Consider the following 20,941-nt stretch of genomic DNA (forward strand, 5'->3'; position numbering starts at 1 on the left):
ATTTTGAATAATAAATAATAATAATGATGTTGCCACATAGTCTCATTTTCAACTACCTCTTTCTCAGAAATCAAAGCCTGCAAAAACATTTTTATTGGTTTAGTTGTGTTCAGTTATAGATATCATACTTTTGAATCATTCTATACTCGTACCTATAAATATTTGAATTAATTAATCAGTTTTTTATCACATTTTCAGATGTTGTTTTTTACATGGGTTTATGAAATATTGTTTATTTGTTTGGTTGCACATTATCACATATTAGTTTATAAAACGTTAAAATAATTTTCACTTCTCACAAACAATTCACCGTTTTTTAAATATGTGTAACAGATACGAGTATTCTAAATAAAATATTACTATTTTAGGCTTTTAGCATCGTTTTGTTGTTTTAACTCTTTTTTTATTTGCATATCGTAAAACAGATCAGATATGCAGTTTTCAACATTACCTATTATTTCTATACAGGTGTCCCACGAGTTATAGTGAGCCTGAAAAAATTTTGGAAGCAACCAACATTTACATTTCAAAAATAACTTGGATATTACAATATTTAGTTTTAATAAATTAAACATAGTGACCAAACAGCACACTTCAACTTTAATTTATAAAAAGTCAAACTTTGGAAAATTTGGTGAAAATTAGTAAAATTTTGCTGAAAAGACCAACAAGATTCTCATTTATGACGAATGTTTGAAAAACGCTTCGCAGATTGCACGTTTCTTTCTATCCAGCGCGATATCCAAATAGACGGACTTTCTAAAACTGGAGTAGTCATTTTGACTGATAAAAATTTGTCAAAAATAAAAATACAATTACTATGTTTAATTAATTAAAACAAAATATTTTAATATCCACGTTATCTACAGGGATATTCATAAATATGAAGCAATATTTGAACCTCAAAAATGACCTATAAAATGATGTTAATTTAAATAATATCTCGTGTCCTATATCTCTACTGATAAGAATTTTACAGCCCTCGGAATGTGGGTATGGAAATTTGATTTTTTTGTAATAACTTTGGAACTATTTGACCAAATATTATAAAATTTGGAACATTTCCCTGTGACAACATACCCTTTGAGTTCACGAAAATCGGATACATCCACTCAATTTCCGGTTCCAGCAGTTGCAGGTCACATTTTCTGTGTTTTTCCATTTTTTTTGCTCTCTTAACACCAATTTTTTATTCCCCAAATCGATAGAGTAATCAATTTTGATTAAAAAACGCATAACCTTTAATACCCCTAAAATGGATCTTTTCAAAGCTATTTTAATTTAAACTGAGGACTGCACAACGCTGAAACCAAAAAGTAGGGATTTTGAATGGATAATATCCACGGTAACAAATGACCATGGTCTCACTAATCGCTGTCAGGCAACTGTCAACTCTGACATTGGACAATTTTTAGACAATTAATCGAAAATATTTAATAAAAGAGTTTACCTCAGATTCCAAACATAACTTAGAATAAATCCAAATGGATCTCGTAGCATTTAATTCATAAAAAATTCACAAAAATTTATCGTCAAAGTTAACAGATGCCTGACAGGGATTTATGGTCATTGGTTTCCGTGGATACCATTTATTCAAAATCCCTATTTTTTGATTTCAGCGTTGTGCAGTCCTCATTTTAAATTAAAATATCTTTGAAACGGTCCATTTTAGGGGTATTAAAGGTTATGCGTTTTTTAATTGAAATTGATTACTCTATCAATTTGGGCAATAAAAAATTGGTGTTAAGAGAGCAAAAAAAATGGAGAAACACAGAAAATGTGACCTGCAACTGCTGGAACCGGAAATTGAGTAGATGTATCCGGTTTTCGTGATTACCAGCTCAAAGGGTATGTTGTCACAGGGAAATGTTCCAAATTTTATAATATTTGGTCAAATAGTTCCAAAGTTATTACAAAAAAATCAAATTTACATACCCACATTCCGAGGGCTGTAAAATTCTTATCAGTAGAGATAGGACACGAGTTATTATTTAAATTAACATCATTCCATAGGTCATTTTTGAGGTTCTAATATTGCTTCATATTTATGAATAACCCTGTATGGAATGTAATGTTGGTTGTTTCAAAAAAAATTTCAAGCTCATTATTACTCGTGGGACAGCCTTTATTTAATTTAGTAATCAATTTTGTAAAAAAATGTGAATGTTAAAAAAATAGGTTTTAGCTGGAAAATTATTTATCCCTAAATTAATAAAAAAATTAACAATAAATAATTCAGTTGTTGTTTGACATTGACCACCAATTATAGTCCTTTTTAGTTAATTTTTTTTCAAAATGTAATGTTTTTGTTAATGTTCATAATAAATAATGTGAATAGCTTTTAGCACTATTTTAAAAAATAAAAGTTTTGCTTATAAATGTTCTAATAAAAAATTAGTTTGGTAATGAGAATTATTAGTGTGATAACTAGAGTTCGGATTTTATGCAAAACGCATATTTATTATTTGTAGGAATATATTTTTTGTTAATTTAGGATGTGCACAAAACACATCAAAACAAAGCAAATAGACCAATTTAAAGAATGCATATTTTGCATATTTTTAAGTTTTAGTGAGTTGTTGCATAACTTCGATATTTAGCTCATAAAGTTGCATATTTTAAGTGTTTGCAACGGGCATTTGATAATTTTGCCATCATATTATAAATACTAAAAAAATAACTGGAGCTTTATTTATTATCGAATTCAGTAATAATTTAGCACTCGCTGGGGTAGATGGTTAGAGGCAGCATGTTTTTATGCCGACCATTACCACAATGTTAAAAATATTACTTCAGATTTTTTGATAAAATGTGAAAATTTATTTGATAAAAGAAAAATAAGAGAACAATTAGCTAAAAATTGTCACTTCTGTGTAAACAGCATTAATTTATCATCTCAAACGATAAATGACAAAAAAATGTTCAACTTTGTTCTAAGAAGTATTGTCATAACTTTAAAAATAATGGAGTTATGGCATGGGGCGTTTTTCACAATATATCCTGTATTTGCGCATATAATTTTACTGCATAAAAATCCGAACTCTAGTGATAACTGATAAAAAAGTTCTTATCCTTTTCAAAATAAGTGGGATAAGTGTTACCGATAGTCTACCGGGTGTTTCACATAATTTTACGAGGCCTGCGCCTGTAAGATGCAATCAATAATACACATTCCGATACGAACTTGATTACAAATTTTGAAAAAATGGATAATCTTCTCTAGTTAATTCTCCCTTTCAAAAATTACAACAGTTTTAGTTAGTTGGTGATTAAGATAGATAAACTAGAATCAAATTCATGCCCTCTCTTGATAGAACAAATGATAATTGTTTATGACTATTCATGAAACCGTGATTAGTTTGACAACTACTGTCATGGGTTTCCAAAAGTTAAATAATTAATTTTTTTGTATTAAGTGTTTTGTATCTAGTGTCTACAGGGGAAACACCCTGTATGTTTTTTTTTATAATTATTTAGTAAAGGTACAGAAACGAATACAAAAACTTTCTCAACAAAAGCCACAACTAACGTAAAATATTGTTCCAAGAATTCAGATGTAAAGATGTAAAATTATTTTTCCAACAGAAATAGGGTCAAAGTGCAAAATTTAGACCCCATAATTTCGTAATTTTTATACATGAAATGTTTTTAACATTTTTTCCGTTTTCCTAATGTATTAACTTGCTTGACATTTTCTAGGGCGCAAGTTTTGAAACACCCTGTATGATAAAATTAAATCGACTTTAATTTACATAAATTTGATTTAGATTTAGAGTTTTTTGTCGGCGAAACAACAAACATCATTACATTTATGAATTTTACCAATTTAAGCAGTTCAATGAAATAAAGAAAAATGAGCTATAAACTTCTCTTCGAAGAACAATCGAGCGATTCCTCTCCCATCTAAATGCTTTATCTAATTTTAGAACGAAATGATATCAGTTTTAAAGTAAACAGTTTTTCAATAACTGTTTTCATATCGGTACATACACACAAATCTCGTTCAACCTCTTCATTTAATTTAAGGAAACAATTTTTGAAATTTTTATTTTTGATGCACTTTGTAAAACTTTTGTTTTTTTTAATATTCGGCATGTATATTTTTTTGCATAGAAATTTAATTTAATTTTCTTTGTGATCACATTTTAATTACAATTTGCAATTTAGAAGTTCCTTGTATGCTTCAACCACCTTTATAAGTCAAAGGCTTCCAGTAAATTGGATTATGTTTTCCATATTTACATCATCGAACGTTTATTTTATTCATGTCATGCGACTTTGATAAAAAAGCTTGACAAAAAATATTTTTCAGAGGGTTGCGGATGGTGTGGCAAAGCAGTCGACGAGAATACAGGCCTGTCTTCAGCAGCTGCAACATTTTGTTCCGAATTATGTTTTTCTCAGTCAAGAAGGGCCAATTTCAAGAAAAATAAGACATGCGATTGGTGCAGACACGTCAGACATACAGTTTCGTACGTCGATTCTCAGGTAAACGAATTTTTAATTAACAAAATTCCTGATTTTGTTATTTTAGGACGGCTCATCGCAGTTGCAGTTTTGTTCCGACAAGTGTTTAAATCAGTATAAGATGCATATTTTTTGGCGCGAGACACGTGCCCATCTGGAAATCCATCCCCATATCCATGGAGAGGAGTCTTCCAGTGGTACTTTGATCACTCCAGATCTGTGGATGAGCAAATGTAAGTCTCCAGAAGTGCAAATTTCGTCGCCGTCTTCTTCGCCGAAATTGGCGGAAAATCCGCAACAAACATCGCCATTGCCATTAATCACTGTTGCTCACCCGTCAAAGCTGATGTCAGTGCAAGAGGCTGAACCTAAAAGACAGAGAAATAAAGTACAAAAGAAAAATAAAAAGAAAAATGCCAGTTTACCAAGTTGCACAAGCACAAATAAGACTTTCTCGACTGATATGCCCCAAGATTTGCGAATAAGACATACCCCTACTGATTTCGACGTTAATAGACCTAATTCAGATGACAAAAGTAAGACTCAACAAAGTGCAGCTAATGAAGGGGCGTCTCGATTGAGCCAAACACAGTATTTTTGTAATTCCGAAGCTGTAACTCATAGAAAATTGCTTGATAGTTTAGTACCACCTCCCACCATTTTGGTTCCTTATCCTCTTATACTGCCTCTACCTCTTCCTATTCCTATACCCATTCCCCTACCTTTTCCAAAGGGTCTCTTGAGTAAAGTTCAAGACAATGTTGAGAAATGCAGAGATGCTTCAAGTCAAACTGAACAAGAGTTCAGTTCTAGTCAAATCGTGAGTGAGATTGTTGAAGACAACACGGAAATAAATAGAAATAGTATTAGGCCTCTGAGGAAAAGAAAACGAATTGTAGAGAAAAAATCCAAGTTTTTCATCAAGAACAAAAAGATATTATCCACCTGAATATTTGTACGTTTATTGGAATAATTTTCGTATTTCTCTTTTGCTAATTTGCTATTGTACATACACTTCGGAATAAATAAAATAAGTATATATGTACAATGCAGTTTTTTTGTGTCACAATATGAAACTACAAATAAAAAGCAAACCAACTAAACAACTAATTTTTCAATACATTTTTAATATGAAGGAAGCCACCAACATTGCTAAAAATGTTGAGAATTTGTAAAAGTTACAAATTACTAGAAAAACTATAAAATAAGTTAACTTTTAAAAAATAATTTATCTGAAAGTTAACATTTTTTTTTTTTGTAAAATATCAAGGAAACAGGATTTATTTAAAAAAATGCAGAGTAGGTAGAATAAGAACAACTGTCTAAAAGGAAAATAACAAAGTTTTGTTATTAAAGAAAAAGAAATTTTAATAGCTCCTTATGGAAAGGGTTTCATAAATCTTAGGAAAATTTCTTATAATTTACATTTTTGTAAATACAAATCCAATTTTTCTGTAAAAATTCCTCAGTTTTTTGAGATTCAAAAGCTTTCTGTGTTTATTTTTTTACAGAATACAATGACAATAAACAGATTCACATTTCGAGCATTATAAAAATTATAGTAGTGCTGAAACTGGAACGATAAAAAATACGGTGCTTTCATAAATAATCAAAAGTTTTTTCAGGATGTTTTATAGTTGATTTTTTTAAATGCACTTAAGTTTTTTCTTAAATTGTTGTTTTACAGAAATGTAGGAGTAATTAATAAAAAATTTCAAGAAACTTTAGGAAAACAACATGTTTTTAGAAAACAGTATTTTTGTCTTCAAACTGTAGTTAGATTATTATGAAATGAGATTACAAATAAATGTTTTTATCTCAGTCTGCTTATGTTTATAAAGAAGAACTCATTACATTTACATAAAGGAAATATTCCTGAACAAACTACAGTATGAGTTTTATAAATTTTTTTTTCTGGACCATTGTTGGGTCTTTAGAGTATTCACCGAAAATCCAACAAATTTTCATTTTCTGTCAGTGAACTGTATACAAGTTAAGGTAACGTAATAAAACAACATTTTCCAACTTTGCACTTTAGTGGGTTGCAACTGAAACTTATTCGTCGTTTAAACTTTAGTAATAAATTCTTTCTGAAATATCTCCATCCCAATAAATGAAGCCATAAAAATTTACTGTAGTTGGGTGGTAATTGCACCGATTATTTTGCCATGGTTAATTAGTGAAACTGAAAAAATTTAGTATTTTTGTTCACTTAAATTGGGTCAAGCTTTATACCACGAACATTTTTCTTACCTTCACTTTTACACGATGATCTGCTTGGAACAAGAGAATCCACTTCATCGTGAGACTTACTACAGGTTTAGCTCCTACGGGGTTTTATCGGACGACAACGAAATGTTTATTATGATTGGCGACTGGCGAGATGGTCAGGGACGAAACAGCGTTTGTCTTTCAGAAAAAAATTATTCGGGGATGATACAATCGGAAAGGCCATGCGATAAAGCTCTTCCTTGTATATGAGCCAAACTAAATAAAATTGTATAGACAAGATTTTTTATGAACCACAAAAATGACCAGATCTCGAAATAATGTAGTGACCCAGTCTGGAAAATTACGACAAATTGGGTTTTTATCTTATTCATATTAAGAAAAAAATCATAAAACGACAACTGTTTTGAAATTTAAACCATTATTTTATTTCTAATAGGACTGTTTTGTTTATAAGGAAAAAAATTCTATTTGTGTTATTTATGAAAATAAAACGTTGATTAATTAATATTTATATGTATACTCGTAACATTACTAGCTGTTCAGTAGCATTAAAACTCACTCACCCCTGCAAGAGAATTTTAATTTTAATGCTTATTTATCATCACCATTTAGCAAGTTTTTTTCTGGTTAATTAAATACGTTTCAAAATGAAAGAGAGTATAAATATTGCAAATATATTGGTTTTCAGATTTTCAGGATTTGGTAAAATTTGATCAGTTTTAATATTAACTTTTAAATTAAAACTGCGTTAGAAAATTTTCAGAAAACTTTGTTTTTTTCTATCACTAATTTTTTCTACAAATTGTGAAAAATAGACTGCAATTTATTTTTTTGGAATAATCAAGGGTGGTAGGTAGATTAGGTTGAACAGCAAAACAGCAGACAATTTTAAGACCATTTTATTGGCTGAGGCATTTATTGTACATTTATAATTATTTACTGTTATAATAATAATAGGTATGTATCAGGATAGATAGTTACCCCATACTCTTAGAGAGGTCGCTTGGACACTCTTCTGAACCGATTTTTTATAATAGCGCACCTCCGATATCTAGTATAGTACATCGTATCGTATAATATTGTACATCATACTGTTTTAAATAGGCTAATAGTAAAATATACTCATTTACACATTAATAAGGTAGCGGTTGTTCGGACGGTGGGGCGCTGAGACCTCTCGGCGTCTGTGTGAAAGACGACCCGGCGTCTTCGGAGAAACTATGACAGGCGCAGAATGATCAGTCAACAAATACCTACTTTTTATTATTTTTCTTTTATAAAAATATTTAGGCCGTCAGATTTAACTATTACAATAGTACTCCGACGGGGTCTCACCGCCCGTCACCGATCCGTTCAGTTTCGGGTCATCGGTGAGAGGATCTAGGATGGGGGCGGGAATATTTGGTTGCGACAATTCACTAAACTAAGTGCGGAGGGGGCGGCATGCCACAGAGGACACTCCGGTAAGTATCGTGTGGGGCATGCCTCCAGTTTGTGCGTTAGTGCATGGTGACATCTATTATAATAGAACACATGTACCAAAATTTAGAGAGATCAGTGCAGATTTTGTTGTTATTATAAACATTCATATGAACAGTTACTACGTTAGTTCAAAACTAAACACGTAAAAAATAAATATCTTCATATTTATAGAATATATTTTTATTACTTTTTTTATATTATAATTTATGTGCAGGTGCCGTGTCGGGACTCCTTAAATGTTACACTAATCCATCCAGGGATCCGAAAGCATTTTTGAAACTTTCCTTGCACTAATTTTTGTACAAAAATAAACGTAACTTACAGGAACTTGTACTAAAAATTTCAAAACGATGCTTTCACGTGTGTATAACATTCGAAAATTACGTTTGAAATCGTTTCGTAGCGATCTCGATGCTTGACGAAAGTGATTGTGTCTCTTTCACTTACAGATTCCAAAAAGTAACTTTCAAATTTTATATTATAAACATAGTTAAAGATACTTATTGCAAGTTACACTTGATATATGTCACTTATTACTTTGGTTACAGACTAGAAATTGACTAGAATAATGAAAACTGCTCCCTTGTCAACAAAAAAAATAATTGTGCACGTAGAAAAATAACTTTTAGTTTAAATTTAAGGAGTCTGCCGATTTATAAATATGATAAAAAGTCACACACAGTTAAACATTAGGAGAAAACACTGTAAAGTTTCAGTGGCAGGAATATATCACATTAAAAAACTCGGCTTTGCCGTTACTTCACATCACTTCAGCGCTGTAAAAAACGAATCGGAAAGAAACATTTTAATGGAAATCAAGTCCAACGTATATAAAGGAAAAATTGGTGCATTAGTGCTCTTGTGCAGCAGTGCAGTTCTTATTTCTACGTCAGGAACGATTCATTTTGAGAGTCCGTCGAAAATGTCCCCTCGGAGACGATTTTCTCGGGTTGATAGGAAGGATCGCGTGGGTAAGGAATGTGGAACATTATGCCTTTTGACCCTGAGAAACAACTAAAACCTATCTTTTGTGTTTGTGTGTGTGGAAAAATAATTTTTCAAGGGTCTTGATTTTCCCTGTTTGGTTGTTTGCATGGCTGCAAGTGTTTTGACAGTTTAACTGTGTCAGTAGTAACAGCGAGTGTAATAATTCATCTCGTTGCTTTTTTCTCGATGATTAATAGGGATAGATTCCGAATTATAGAGGTTATTGACTCATGAACCGTTTCCAGTTGTTTTGAGTTCTAGAATCGATTTCCACACCGGAGTCTGTTGTAAACACTTGCAGCTATGGAAGTCTACGTATTTTAGCTACAAGCTAGGTTCGTAGGCCGATGCTTCGTTCATTTCGAGTCTCCTTAAATTAAAAAAAAAATCAGCACATAACGGAATTCAAACAATCGGATACCGTTTTTAACCGGAAACGAAATTTAATTGGCCAACTCTATTGTCTCGACTCGTGCATGCCCAAGAAGGATATTTTTCAGCGACCTTGCATAGACCACAGCAAAAAGTACAAAAATAAATCACTTTATCATCGGTACTTCATAAGCTATACGCGTTTTTAGTTTGTTTTTTTTTTAATTATATATTAACAAAGTGCTCCGTCAGTAAGCTTACAGTCTAATTATTTTTCAAACTTGAAACGAAAAACATCCCTCTTTACAAACTTTTTAACAATTAAATCATGTAACATTCTACAAGAAAAACTTTAAAACCGTTGTTGAGAATTTCGTCGACTACTTGGCTTAATGTCAGTTGATGGATTTCGGTGGCTCAGGATGATGTGAAAATCATCGCCCGATACCATTAACTGACATATTCGTTTTCTTTATTTTTCCATTCTATCTTTGAGAACTTCATTAACTTTTATGTAGTGATTAGTTTCCAAACAACGGCCCAGCCTCCGTGTTTTTATTACAGAATGTTGCTCAACGCCCTTATTGAGAAAAACTTCTAAACAACAGCCAGATTATCTATTAAAGTGCATAATTATAAATATATTACATCAAAAGCATGATTTTTTCAATAAATAGTTGTACAATGCCACACTTAGTATAATAAACTACGTCTAAATACTTTTTTTTTTTGCAAATTTTCTTCTTTTCTACATGATTTATAAGTGCATATAGTGGCTGGCGTTGAGTGTTTTAGGGCTTTCCTGAGTGCTTTCAGAACTCTTTCCAAACAATTTAACGAGTCGAGACTGATTAAAATATAAGTCTCTTTCGTATTTTTTAGAATATTAACAATATTAACAGTGATAAATTTGTAACAAACAGGCTTTAACATATTCATTATTTTCTAAACAATTTGATTGACGTTCGACACGCCTCCAAACGGCAAAGCTTGATAGTAACCTTCACCCTTTGTCGCCGTGTTATTTTTTATTTATTTTTTGGAAAAGAACCAACGCTACAGAGCACCAACTACTGGTCTGAATCTGCAAGAAAACGGGATGTAATTGTGAGGAATAAAAGTAGCTAAGGCCTTCTTCAGACGATCGAGGGAGGTTCAGTTGGAGAGGCTCCTGTCGTTCTAGTGGAATGCACTATTTGGGAATGGTTACTACACAGCGAGCTGCAGCTCGTCGGGACCCACACACACCGACCACAACTTTGGATACTTATTGACTGCTTCCAGACCGAAAATGTTGTATGTTTTTTGATGAGCAAAGTCCCCTTGGTGGTGTGTCGTCCGCGGCTGCTACTTGCGAAGTCTTATTACTCTCTGAAGTATACGCTAGTCGGTGGGCGGAGATGGGGCGATCTGAGGGACGCGCGGACCTGACTTTCGGGCGCCCCCCGGACCGCCCGGAGGCATGGGGGGTTAACGTCCGCGCGCCCACCGTAAAAGCGCGTCGGCTAATACGTCCAGGTGCGCCTTTGTCTGAAACAGAAATTACAACGTTAAATGATGAGTAATGGTAGAGTACGGGAGAAAGAAACAGAAGAGTTTCGCGGTAATGAATGGGGGCACCCACGTCTTAGACAGGACGACGCCGAGACGCCGACGTCAGGGCCAATGTTGGAACAGACGTGGGCGATAGATGTGACTAGTGTTGCTGGAACCATGTCAAGACACACGGCCCATTCTATCGCGCCCTCGTTTCTGATACGGTCAACATGAGCCGGAAAGGGGACACACACAACCGATTTCAGGACATAAACTTGCACATTACTTTTTTTTAAAAAACATAATGCATTCCGAATATTTATTCAAGTGCTTCAAGAGATACCGCAGTTTTCTTTATTTTAACAGTCAACATGAACTGTCAGTGTTATTATGGATTTAGATTGTTTAGACCAGTGGTGGCAAAACTTTTTTATGTATTGTGCATTTTCAAAATAGTTATTATTTTATTTTAATTTGTTAAAACTAAAATTCAATTTGAAAAGCGTTTTTGTCAACTTGTTTATTAACTACAAGTGCTGCATGTTAAGATATTTTTTATGTTACTTTATTGTTAGTTTAATGAAAATTAAATTTAAAAATTTGCTTGTATTTCATTAAATAATTGTATCTGCTAACAGCATTATTGTAAATTAACCCATAAACAACTACGCCCAACGATGTTCCGAGTAGTGTGATTGTTATCACACAAACATGATGAATTAATTAACTAAAGAACACATAATTTTATTAGGAAAAGATGGGTTGAAAGCTCACAATAAACATTGTAAACGAACTGGTGTTTGTTAAAATTATTGTCAATAAAATCAATTCCTGGCAACATAATCATTATTTTAGAAGCAATTCAGTAGTTGTGCAAAAATGTGTGTATGTGGGAAATAGATGCAATCTCCTTAACAAAGCCTTCAAGAAGCAAAACAACTTGTTTCCTCGAAGCCAGTAGTAAAGTGTGAAGAAAGTCACAAATAAACGATTCTGAATCACAGAAATGAATTGAATAGAACTTCTTCTATCATAAATCTTTTCCAATTTGATCGAAGCTCGGCAAATGTACAAATTCTGTTGCTGAATTTCGCTAATAACAAACTTTCGAATAAAGTTCCCCGGTTATGGTCTCTCTGTTTTCCCCAATTTTTCTAATTGTTGCAGACGAAAATACTCAAATTTATTATTAAGAGACGCCCAACAACGTTATTCAATTTCTCTTTTTTGCATATTAATGTCAGCGAGGTTGTGAAAAAAACATGTAGGGATTAACCGTTTAAGCTTAAGAGATACTGCTGCAACGTTGGACCAAAGGCGGCACTTCTGTTACAGCTTGATGCAATATAAATCACTAGTCCTGTTGCTTTCACAGGAGCCCTCAGTCTTAAACTTAATTTACTCTCTTGGAGAAGATATATCCTCTGTAGTTTTACACTGATACTCCAGCTTTACATACAGAAATTTGCTGAATTGCGCGTTTTGTTTTCTGGACATTTCAAAAAACCCCACATAAATTATATTATTTGTGCTCTTTCTTTAGTTTGGTTTTTGTGCTTTTGCTCTTTTTCGCAAGCCAACAAATGTTAATGCTTTCATTCATTAAATCAGCAATAAATTTGAGGCTTTTTTTTCTTTGGCACGTTGTCACCAACTTACGAAACAACATATAATAATTTTTTTTGTAACGCTGTTCGTTCAAAATCTTTATAAAAGCATGCAACAATTTCTATTTTAATTCTTCTTTAGACATCGTTTCGATTCCGCACAAAGGAAACGAGCTTTACCAATCTGAAGTGCCGAGAGAACTTTTAAAAAGGAATCGTTGAGTTGTTTTTTCCTCAACGTAAATTCTTACGAAAAAACAACAAAATAAACACAAAAGAAAGTTGTATTTGAATGTGGGTTCGTCTAATGATGTGGAGTAAGCGAAAAATGAGAACGGAGGAAGAGCGGATTTTTTATTATACTCGTGTTCTTTGCTTCTTAAATTATTAGCCAGGATGTATTTATGGTAAACAAGGTTTACAGCTTCAAAACACTCGGGGCATTTAATTTCCAACAGACACTGCTCTCTATACAATGAGCAGACCACTCGCCTTAATTAATCTGGCACAATTCGATTAAATCCATTGATAATTCAATGTTCTGTACCAAAAACAGCAACATTAAAATGATGTGTTGCCTCTATTATTGCAAAAATTTAAACTACTTTTGCCGAATCAGCACATTTATTTAATTGTAGACGATTTTGTTATTCCGAGTTTTCTTAGATTCGATAACAGATAAAAAACTTCTCTCTTAGGATTCAAGTGTCTCACTCATAAAATTCAAGCGACAGGACATAAATAGTTTCTCACATTTGTGACAAATATGAGTTACGGGGTATTCGTTTTATAAAGAAGTGCTTCACATAAAATTTCGCCAAGTTTGCTCTTTAAACAGAATAATCGTTTTATCTTATAACGAAAAGCTCTAACGGTTAAAGCAGAACTAGGTATAAACTTATCTAGGAAGAAATTAGTCAATAAACTGACAAAATTTTAAATCTCTAAATTTATAATTGGCTGCTGCGAAACAATTCCATTTATTATTCAACTACATGTCAATCAATTCTAAGCCGGTTTGTGTTTTTCACTTACCGAATATATGGATTAATTCTGGCAATTCTGTATTCATTTAGCAAAATGTAACAAGTTGGATTTTTTTTTCAATAAAAAAAATTATACAGGGATGTTCGGTCCAAGTCGTCCCAGCTGATAACACCTAAACTTACTTCTTTTTTTCAAAAAGTAAATATTTAAGTAATAATATTCATTCTTGGCTTTCTTAATAAATGTATCAATTTTTTTTAGCACCTCCGGGATTGCCGGAAAATTTAGTTTTTCCAATGGAACACCTATTTTTTTTTCCTTCAAACAATAATAATTGACATGAAAAATACTGTAAACCACTATTTATTACACTTTGCGTAACACAATGCTATCAAAAAACATCTTAAATCTTAGAATTGTATAAGGAAATTGGTCGCGTAGCCTGACTTTTAATTTTAAAGGAAAGGTGTGAATAAAAAAAATGCTTGGATACAGTTTTATTTTTGATTTGACAAATCTTCTCTTATGGAACCTCTTCAATTTTCTTCGACTGATAACAGAACACTCAGATTTCTATTTTCTTATTCTTTAACCACAGGTTTTTTAGTTTTAAGAAGCAAACCTATTCGTCTCAGTTGTTTTTCAATTCGACTAAATTTCCAACGATTTGGATGAATTCTATTTGAGTATTTTTCTCTATACTGTCTTTCAACTTCCGCTCTATTTTTATTGCACTTAAAAAACACTTCAAGCTTATCTACCAATTCGTCGTAATTAATATCATCCATTATTAAAAATCTCAATAAGATTTATTGACAAAATAGGCTTTGTCAAACTAACAATTAAACGGTATCCAAGCATATTGCTTTTTGCATGAATACCTTAACAAGTAAAATCCGCCTACGTTGCAAAATTTGCAATGAAATTCAAAAATTTAAATTGTTTTCTGTGTGCATTATGTAAAAGTAAAATGTAATAAATAGTGGTTTACCGTATTTTTCATGCCAATTATTATTGTTTGAAGGACAAAGAACATAGGTGTGAAAAACTAAATTTGGTAGTATTTCCGGCTACACCGGACGTGCCAAAAAAATTTGATGCATTTACTAAGAAAACGAGGAATGAATAGTATTATTTGAAAAACTAGTTTTTTTTTAAAAAAAAAGTAAGTTTAGGTGTTATCGGCCGAAGCTACTTGGACCGAACACCCTGTATTTCTAGTTCAGTTCTGTATTTAAAAAAGTTATAAAACAAAAAATATGTGCACTATACGTATTTTTACTAAATATGTATTTAAAAATTTTAACAATTAAAAATGGTGGATGCGCCGGGATAGAAAAACCTCCCTTATTTTGTTTTTGTTAAAAAACAATTTTCAACGTTACATATTTTGTTTATTTGCTCTTTATAAATTGTACCATACATTATTGCAATGGAAATGTTTAATCGAATTTTTCTTCAGCAAATTCGCCTGAAATTTTTTTTCAGTGAGGGGTAAAAAGCCGCATCTTTCAAATAATTTGTGTGCGATGAATAATTGGCTACGTACCGTTTTATAAAACATGCAGGCCTGTCGGTCCTCGTCTTCCCCGGAGGGACAGTCTATAAAGCCGTCGCAAAGGACGTGGTCGTCTATGCAGTGGTAGCGGCCCTGCCTGTCGGGGGTGGGGCATGCAAACCGCTCCATGCCGTCGACTGCGGGGGGACATTCTGGAAACACAAAACAAATTTTATGTCTTTATGGTGATTTCGTTTTATTGGCGTTATTCCACGACGGTGCGCGCGAACATAAACAATACCAACGATGCGATATCAAAAATCTAACTATAGAAGCAAGGGCAACATTCTTTACGATGCCCTTAATGGAAACGCGCTCGTGCTTAAATCAAGGGCTCTCAGCGACCCGTACACCTACGCTCTTCCCTATATTAAAAACTAAAAACAATATTTCTTCTAATTAAATTATGTTATTTTTCGAATTTGTTAAGTAAAACAGCTGCTCTGTATTTATAAACCGTGCAGATGCAAGGTTTAGATTTTTCCCCATTAATTTTTAATACGCGTACGACTACGTGTTAAAAATATAAAGCGCTTTTATTTCTATTCACTGAACAACGGTTTAATATTTTATTTGTTTATTTTTTGTTTTGTTGTAGTGCGTTATTTTGTACTTGAGTGTTGAATCGTTTAGAAAAGTCAAAGTCAAATAAATTCTTTATCTAGGCAGAGCTTTATTAATGTACACTCTGGAACGATCACGGTTCAGTGCGCACACAAAGTGAAAAAGAATTACGACAGGTCACCGGCTTATTTGATTTGGAGAGAAGATAAATTTACACACAAATTTTCTCTCTCATAAAAGGAAAATTATATTACAAACTCTGGATTTATAATTGAGATATCTTTTAACGGTATCACCCTCAAGCATTTTATGCTTCTACTAAACTAAATAAGCCAAATAAAAGAAGTCGACTTGTGGAAATATCTTGATGAGATATAAAATATCAACGAAAAGAGTGTTGAAAACCTTAAATTTGCATACGTGCCTATTTGCATTTTGTCCATTTTAACTAGCAGCATGAAATTTTTTGCCCCTTGGAGTGCCAACCTCGTGACTAATTAACTAAAGACTAAAATTTTCCTAAAAAAACAACTACAACTCAGAATTTAATGTTAATATTAAATTTCGTCGGTTTGTTAAACAAAGTTTGCAATTTTAATAATCTCTATTAATAGAAATTAGAAATCTTAAGTCGCTGTCCTTATTTTTAATTCTTATTATGTTGATGCAAACAAAGCACATTTTACTTGTGTAAATACTAAAAATAATAATTATATAAAAATATTTGCAAATATATTTTTTAATAACATTATAGTGTGTTTAATTATTAATATCCCTCTGGCTTATTTTGTGTATTTTAATTAGTAATTACTCAAATGAAAAATGAATAGAAACTATATCTTTTTTAAGCACAATTTCCCTAAATGTTAAAATTAATTCAGTAAATTATACAGAGCGAGTCATTGAAAATAAAGACCCTAACCGATTTACAGACGCAACTCGATATACATTCTCATAGATAACTTGATTTTAGTTGTGTATGAAAAATTAGTTTAATAAATTTGGTTCAAAGTATTGTAACTACTTAGTTGTTGATATGTCATTCATTCATTCATTCATTCATTCATTCATTCATATGTCATTCATTAAAAATGTTATGGTTGAATCTGTACCGTCAAAGGTACACTGAAGAACGCTAATTTTCATAAACTGTCAAAGCCATCACAGATTTCTATCCAAGATTTTCAAATAGTTTATCAATTAACGCATAATGGTATCTGAGAATTTGTTTTAGGTTGCGTTTGAAAATCGATTAGGGTCTTTATTATATGTAGCTCAGCCTGTATTTGAAGTAACAATTAATTGCATAGTTAATTAACTCAGTAAATTCTTGTTTTTGGATCTTCTCAATGTCAGTAAAGTTGATATAATGGCTCACAAGATGCTTTATTTACATGATTTTTTTTTCACAATTAAAACAGGGCGTCAAGTCAGCATACACGTCCGCCATGTTGTGCAAATGCATATTTCTGTTGTTTGGTAAATTTAAAGGAATGTGAAACATAAATAATGACACTACAGTTGCTAAAACGTCTTGTTTTAATTGTAAAAAAAATTCACTTTGATCAATTCGTAGTGGCCACTTCCTTGTATAAATTTCTAAAAATTTTAGGGACATATATCTGTCAAAAATGACAATTCTGAAAAAGTCGTGTTAGAATACTTCACATATAAAATCTACTGCGCCTGTCAAAATTGTTGACACAATTTTAGTTTCTTCTGCTGCCAACATAGACACAAATCACACACTAAATGTGGCAGGCTAGGGGCTGCCAACTTTGCAATAAATTAAACGGCCAAATGAATTGACCGCAACTTTAAATAAAAGATCTTGTGAGCGATATATCAACTTTATTAATACATTCAAGAATAAGTGATGGTAAATAAAGTTGTTTATATTGAGTTAAATCGTGATTATAGATTGTGAGAATGATTATATTGCCTGGATACCTGACAGTTAGTTAAAATAAAAACTTGGAAAATATCATTTGGTAAATATTTTTAGAGATAAATATCGCTCTGAAGAAATATGAATGTTTTCTTTAAAAATAAAAAAAAAACGTTGAATGTTGTCAAAAACACGCAATTTTCTAATAAGTGGAATTATTCTTTTATTATTGGATGCATTTTTAATTATAAAGAATATAATACAATTTGATATTTTTTCAATTACTACGCATTGTTGTCTCATTCTATTTCTGAGTAATTTGTTTCAGTTTGATCGGAAATTTATTGAAGTTATAGAATTGCTTCAAAATAGCAAAAATAGAGATGTGGCAATAAAGTACGAAATTACTGTATAGGAAATGGACGTAAATTTCTATTTTATCGTTGTGAGGGGTGTAACATTCCATGTCCAGGTCTGAGCGCTTTTCTCCGAGAAAGCGCCAGGAAAGCACTTTTTCACAGCTCAGCGGCAACAAACTTCGATCTTTGACACTATTCGGACCTTGTGTAAAGTTTTTCATTTTGTCGAGCTCGGTTATTGTCTTGCTTATTCGTCGTTTTCTCCCCATGAGCATCTCATCACAAATGTCAGCACGCGACAACCGCATGAAATATTTATAATTTCACACGATTTCTGACAGGCAGGCCTGAAATAGTCTCCTGGTGTATAAAGTCCCAATATTTGTGTTATGATAATGTGATTCTCCACAGTTTGTCAACGGGATTTTTTACGACTGCGCATATCAAAAGTTGATGAGCGTTGGTGATTGTGAAATATCGAATAACGTATTTTTAGCTTAGGAATTGCTGTCTGCACGTGAAACATTTGAATTCTTTCCATTGCGGCAACAAATTTTTATCAGGACAATTAATTTTCTTGAAGTTTCTTTTGTGGACAACTTTTAAGGATGCAAGCTCGAAATGGTCGAAACTAGTGGACCAAACTTCCCTTCTGCGGTCGCTAATGACAAAGTCCTCTGGTTATCAATGGTCGGCTATTTTCGTCCTGCAGGGTGTATTCAACAGGCTGTTACAGTTACAAGTCATCCCTAGAGTGGCAAAGGGCGACATTTCTGACTCATTTCACGCTGTATCGCGATAATTAAAGCGAAAATTCTAACGTCCAAAAATCCAACACGAAACATGTCATTTCACTGAGACAATCTAATAAGAAAATTGCTCTTTTGCGCAAATATTTTATAACACTAGAAAAACTAATTAGTTTACGATTATATCGAACTGTAATTAGAAAATCGGATTTAAAATTCAAAGAGCGGAAAGACTAATCGAAACAATTAGTGCATAAGTAATAAGCTCCAATTCTATCTAAGTAGACAGAAACACGATTAATGGGAATAAATTATTTAGCGGATTGCAATTCATCAGAAAATGTTCATTTTCACTTTAAGAAAAGTATAAAGTCCAACAATTTTAAATGATCCAGATTTGAACAAGAGAAAAGGTCAAATAAGAAGTACTTTTTATTTTTGATTAGTTAATTTAACTGCGTAATTTATTTATATTTACATTTTGTTCAATATTTCTAAATTTGCCTTTAAATTGTATCAGATTATAAAAATGTTGGACGTTGTAGTTTGCTCACTTTTCCAATTGCAAAAATTATTGTAAAGTTTTTTCTAGTCGCATTTTCCGTGTGACCTCCAAAGCCCGTGTTCTCCGTCGTTCTTTTCCATTTAATTTAATACGAACGTAACAAGCTGTAATTCTACCGAAACAGGCTCAAATTGTGCCAATCACAATTGGGTGTTGCAATTTTCGTGTCCAACAATATATTTACGCCTTGTTTTTGTTATATCATGTTCGTCAATTTTTCAGCGTCCCTATTTTAATGTGAGCTTAAAACCTGAACGAAAATATGAAGCAGTCACGAAGTTTTGACGTCAGAGAACGGCTCTTCGACGAACTCTTATATTAATTGGTCATTGTTGGGAAAAGTGTGCCTGTGTTCCTGCTGTTTTTCCCTTAATGGAACAGCACGAAACATTTAAATGGTTGCGCTTTTTCCTACTGCTAAATTTAAAACCGCCAACAGTCAATAATATAAATATTTGGATTCACTTCTCACATCACCCGGTAAATCAGGAGGAGAGTTTGCCAACCCGAATTGATTTAACGCAATTTGGAGCAAGAAACTCGAAAAATCAAATATTTGAATAAATCAAAAACTGGCACTTTTAAACTAAACCATTAACACAACAATAATAAAACATTTTTTTTTCCTAAATTGAAAACAAAATATATTATCTATAGAAAACAAGAGCTTGGGCCAAACATCATTTTCGATTTACATAACTTTGAGAATTTTCGAATCAAATAGAATAACTGTCAATGTGAGTTGGCGTGAAAGTTCTAGAATTAATACAGTGAGACACTAACTGAGTGGATTTACATTAGGTGTGAGTGAAAGCAGACAAAAGATCCGCCAAGTAAAAGAATGAAACGATTCTCTCGGGCATGTAATTTAAATTCGGAAAGAACTCAAGTGCGTGGGAGGAAGATATAAACTGCGACTATCTAGTTAGAACATCTTCCTTTAACGCCTTAGTCAACAGTGTTTTCCTGCCCGAACTAAATTTAGCTAGAGATAGAAAAAACCTAATAGTTCTCTGGATGTCGTTATTGCTCTTTCTGCGACTGTTTCCCATAACTTCGCCGCAAATCTAGGGATATTACCGAAATATATTTCGCTCTATCGGAATGAATTTCAATTTTATAAATTTCAATGAAATGTTGGCCTTTTACTTCGCATTTGTTCAGTTTCATTAAACAAAGGGCTCTACCAATAACAGCATCGGCGATTTGTTTACAGCTTATTTCAATTAAAAGTTTATCCGAGTTAGGCTATGGAATCGGGTTTGAATCATGTTCTGTTGTGATTAGGCTCTGTTTCAGCATTAATGGAATTTTATCCATCAGGTAATTGTGGTAAAGAGCTAAGTTTTTCTGCATTATGTCAAGACGAAGAGCTGGATAATTCCATATAATCCTCCCAGCTTTAACTTCAAACTCGTACTTGCAAGATCATAAACGCAATTTTATTATAATTTAAAAAAATGTGCAAAATGATATGAAAGTTAAAATATTATTATTTACAAAAATTCATTTAATAGCTCTGTAGACTGTAAAGTTTGTAAAAAAATTGATTTTTCAAAAAGATTTTTTCAATCATAATTTACATTTT

At 32.4% G+C, this 20,941-nt stretch overlaps 2 protein-coding genes across 2 annotated transcripts in view; one reads left to right on the forward strand and one right to left on the reverse strand.

The window, feature by feature from the left end:
* LOC123007231 (sine oculis-binding protein homolog A) overlaps window positions 1-5,506 on the forward strand; it is a 17,094-nt gene extending 11,588 nt beyond the window's left edge. Inside the window, exons 3-4 of the mRNA XM_044402408.1 lie at window positions 4,313-4,488; window positions 4,535-5,506. Of these exons, the coding sequence (XP_044258343.1) occupies window positions 4,313-4,488; window positions 4,535-5,416 (1,058 nt within the window). The 3' untranslated portion in view covers window positions 5,417-5,506. The remainder of the gene's footprint in view (window positions 1-4,312; window positions 4,489-4,534) is intronic.
* Window positions 5,507-7,582: 2,076 nt separating this feature from the next.
* Window positions 7,583-20,941, reverse strand: part of LOC123007025 — a 47,745-nt gene continuing 34,386 nt past the window's right edge. Inside the window, exons 2-3 of the mRNA XM_044402030.1 lie at window positions 15,220-15,380; window positions 7,583-11,070 (exon numbers count right to left, since the gene is read on the reverse strand). Of these exons, the coding sequence (XP_044257965.1) occupies window positions 11,011-11,070; window positions 15,220-15,380 (221 nt within the window). The 3' untranslated portion in view covers window positions 7,583-11,010. The remainder of the gene's footprint in view (window positions 11,071-15,219; window positions 15,381-20,941) is intronic.

Source organism: Tribolium madens, unplaced genomic scaffold (genome assembly GCF_015345945.1).
Source record: "Tribolium madens isolate multiple individuals breed KSU strain unplaced genomic scaffold, Tmad_KSU_1.1 Scaffold_3;HRSCAF=73;Tcas5.2_LG2, whole genome shotgun sequence".
In the NCBI taxonomy this organism is placed as follows: Eukaryota; Metazoa; Arthropoda; class Insecta; order Coleoptera; family Tenebrionidae; genus Tribolium; species Tribolium madens.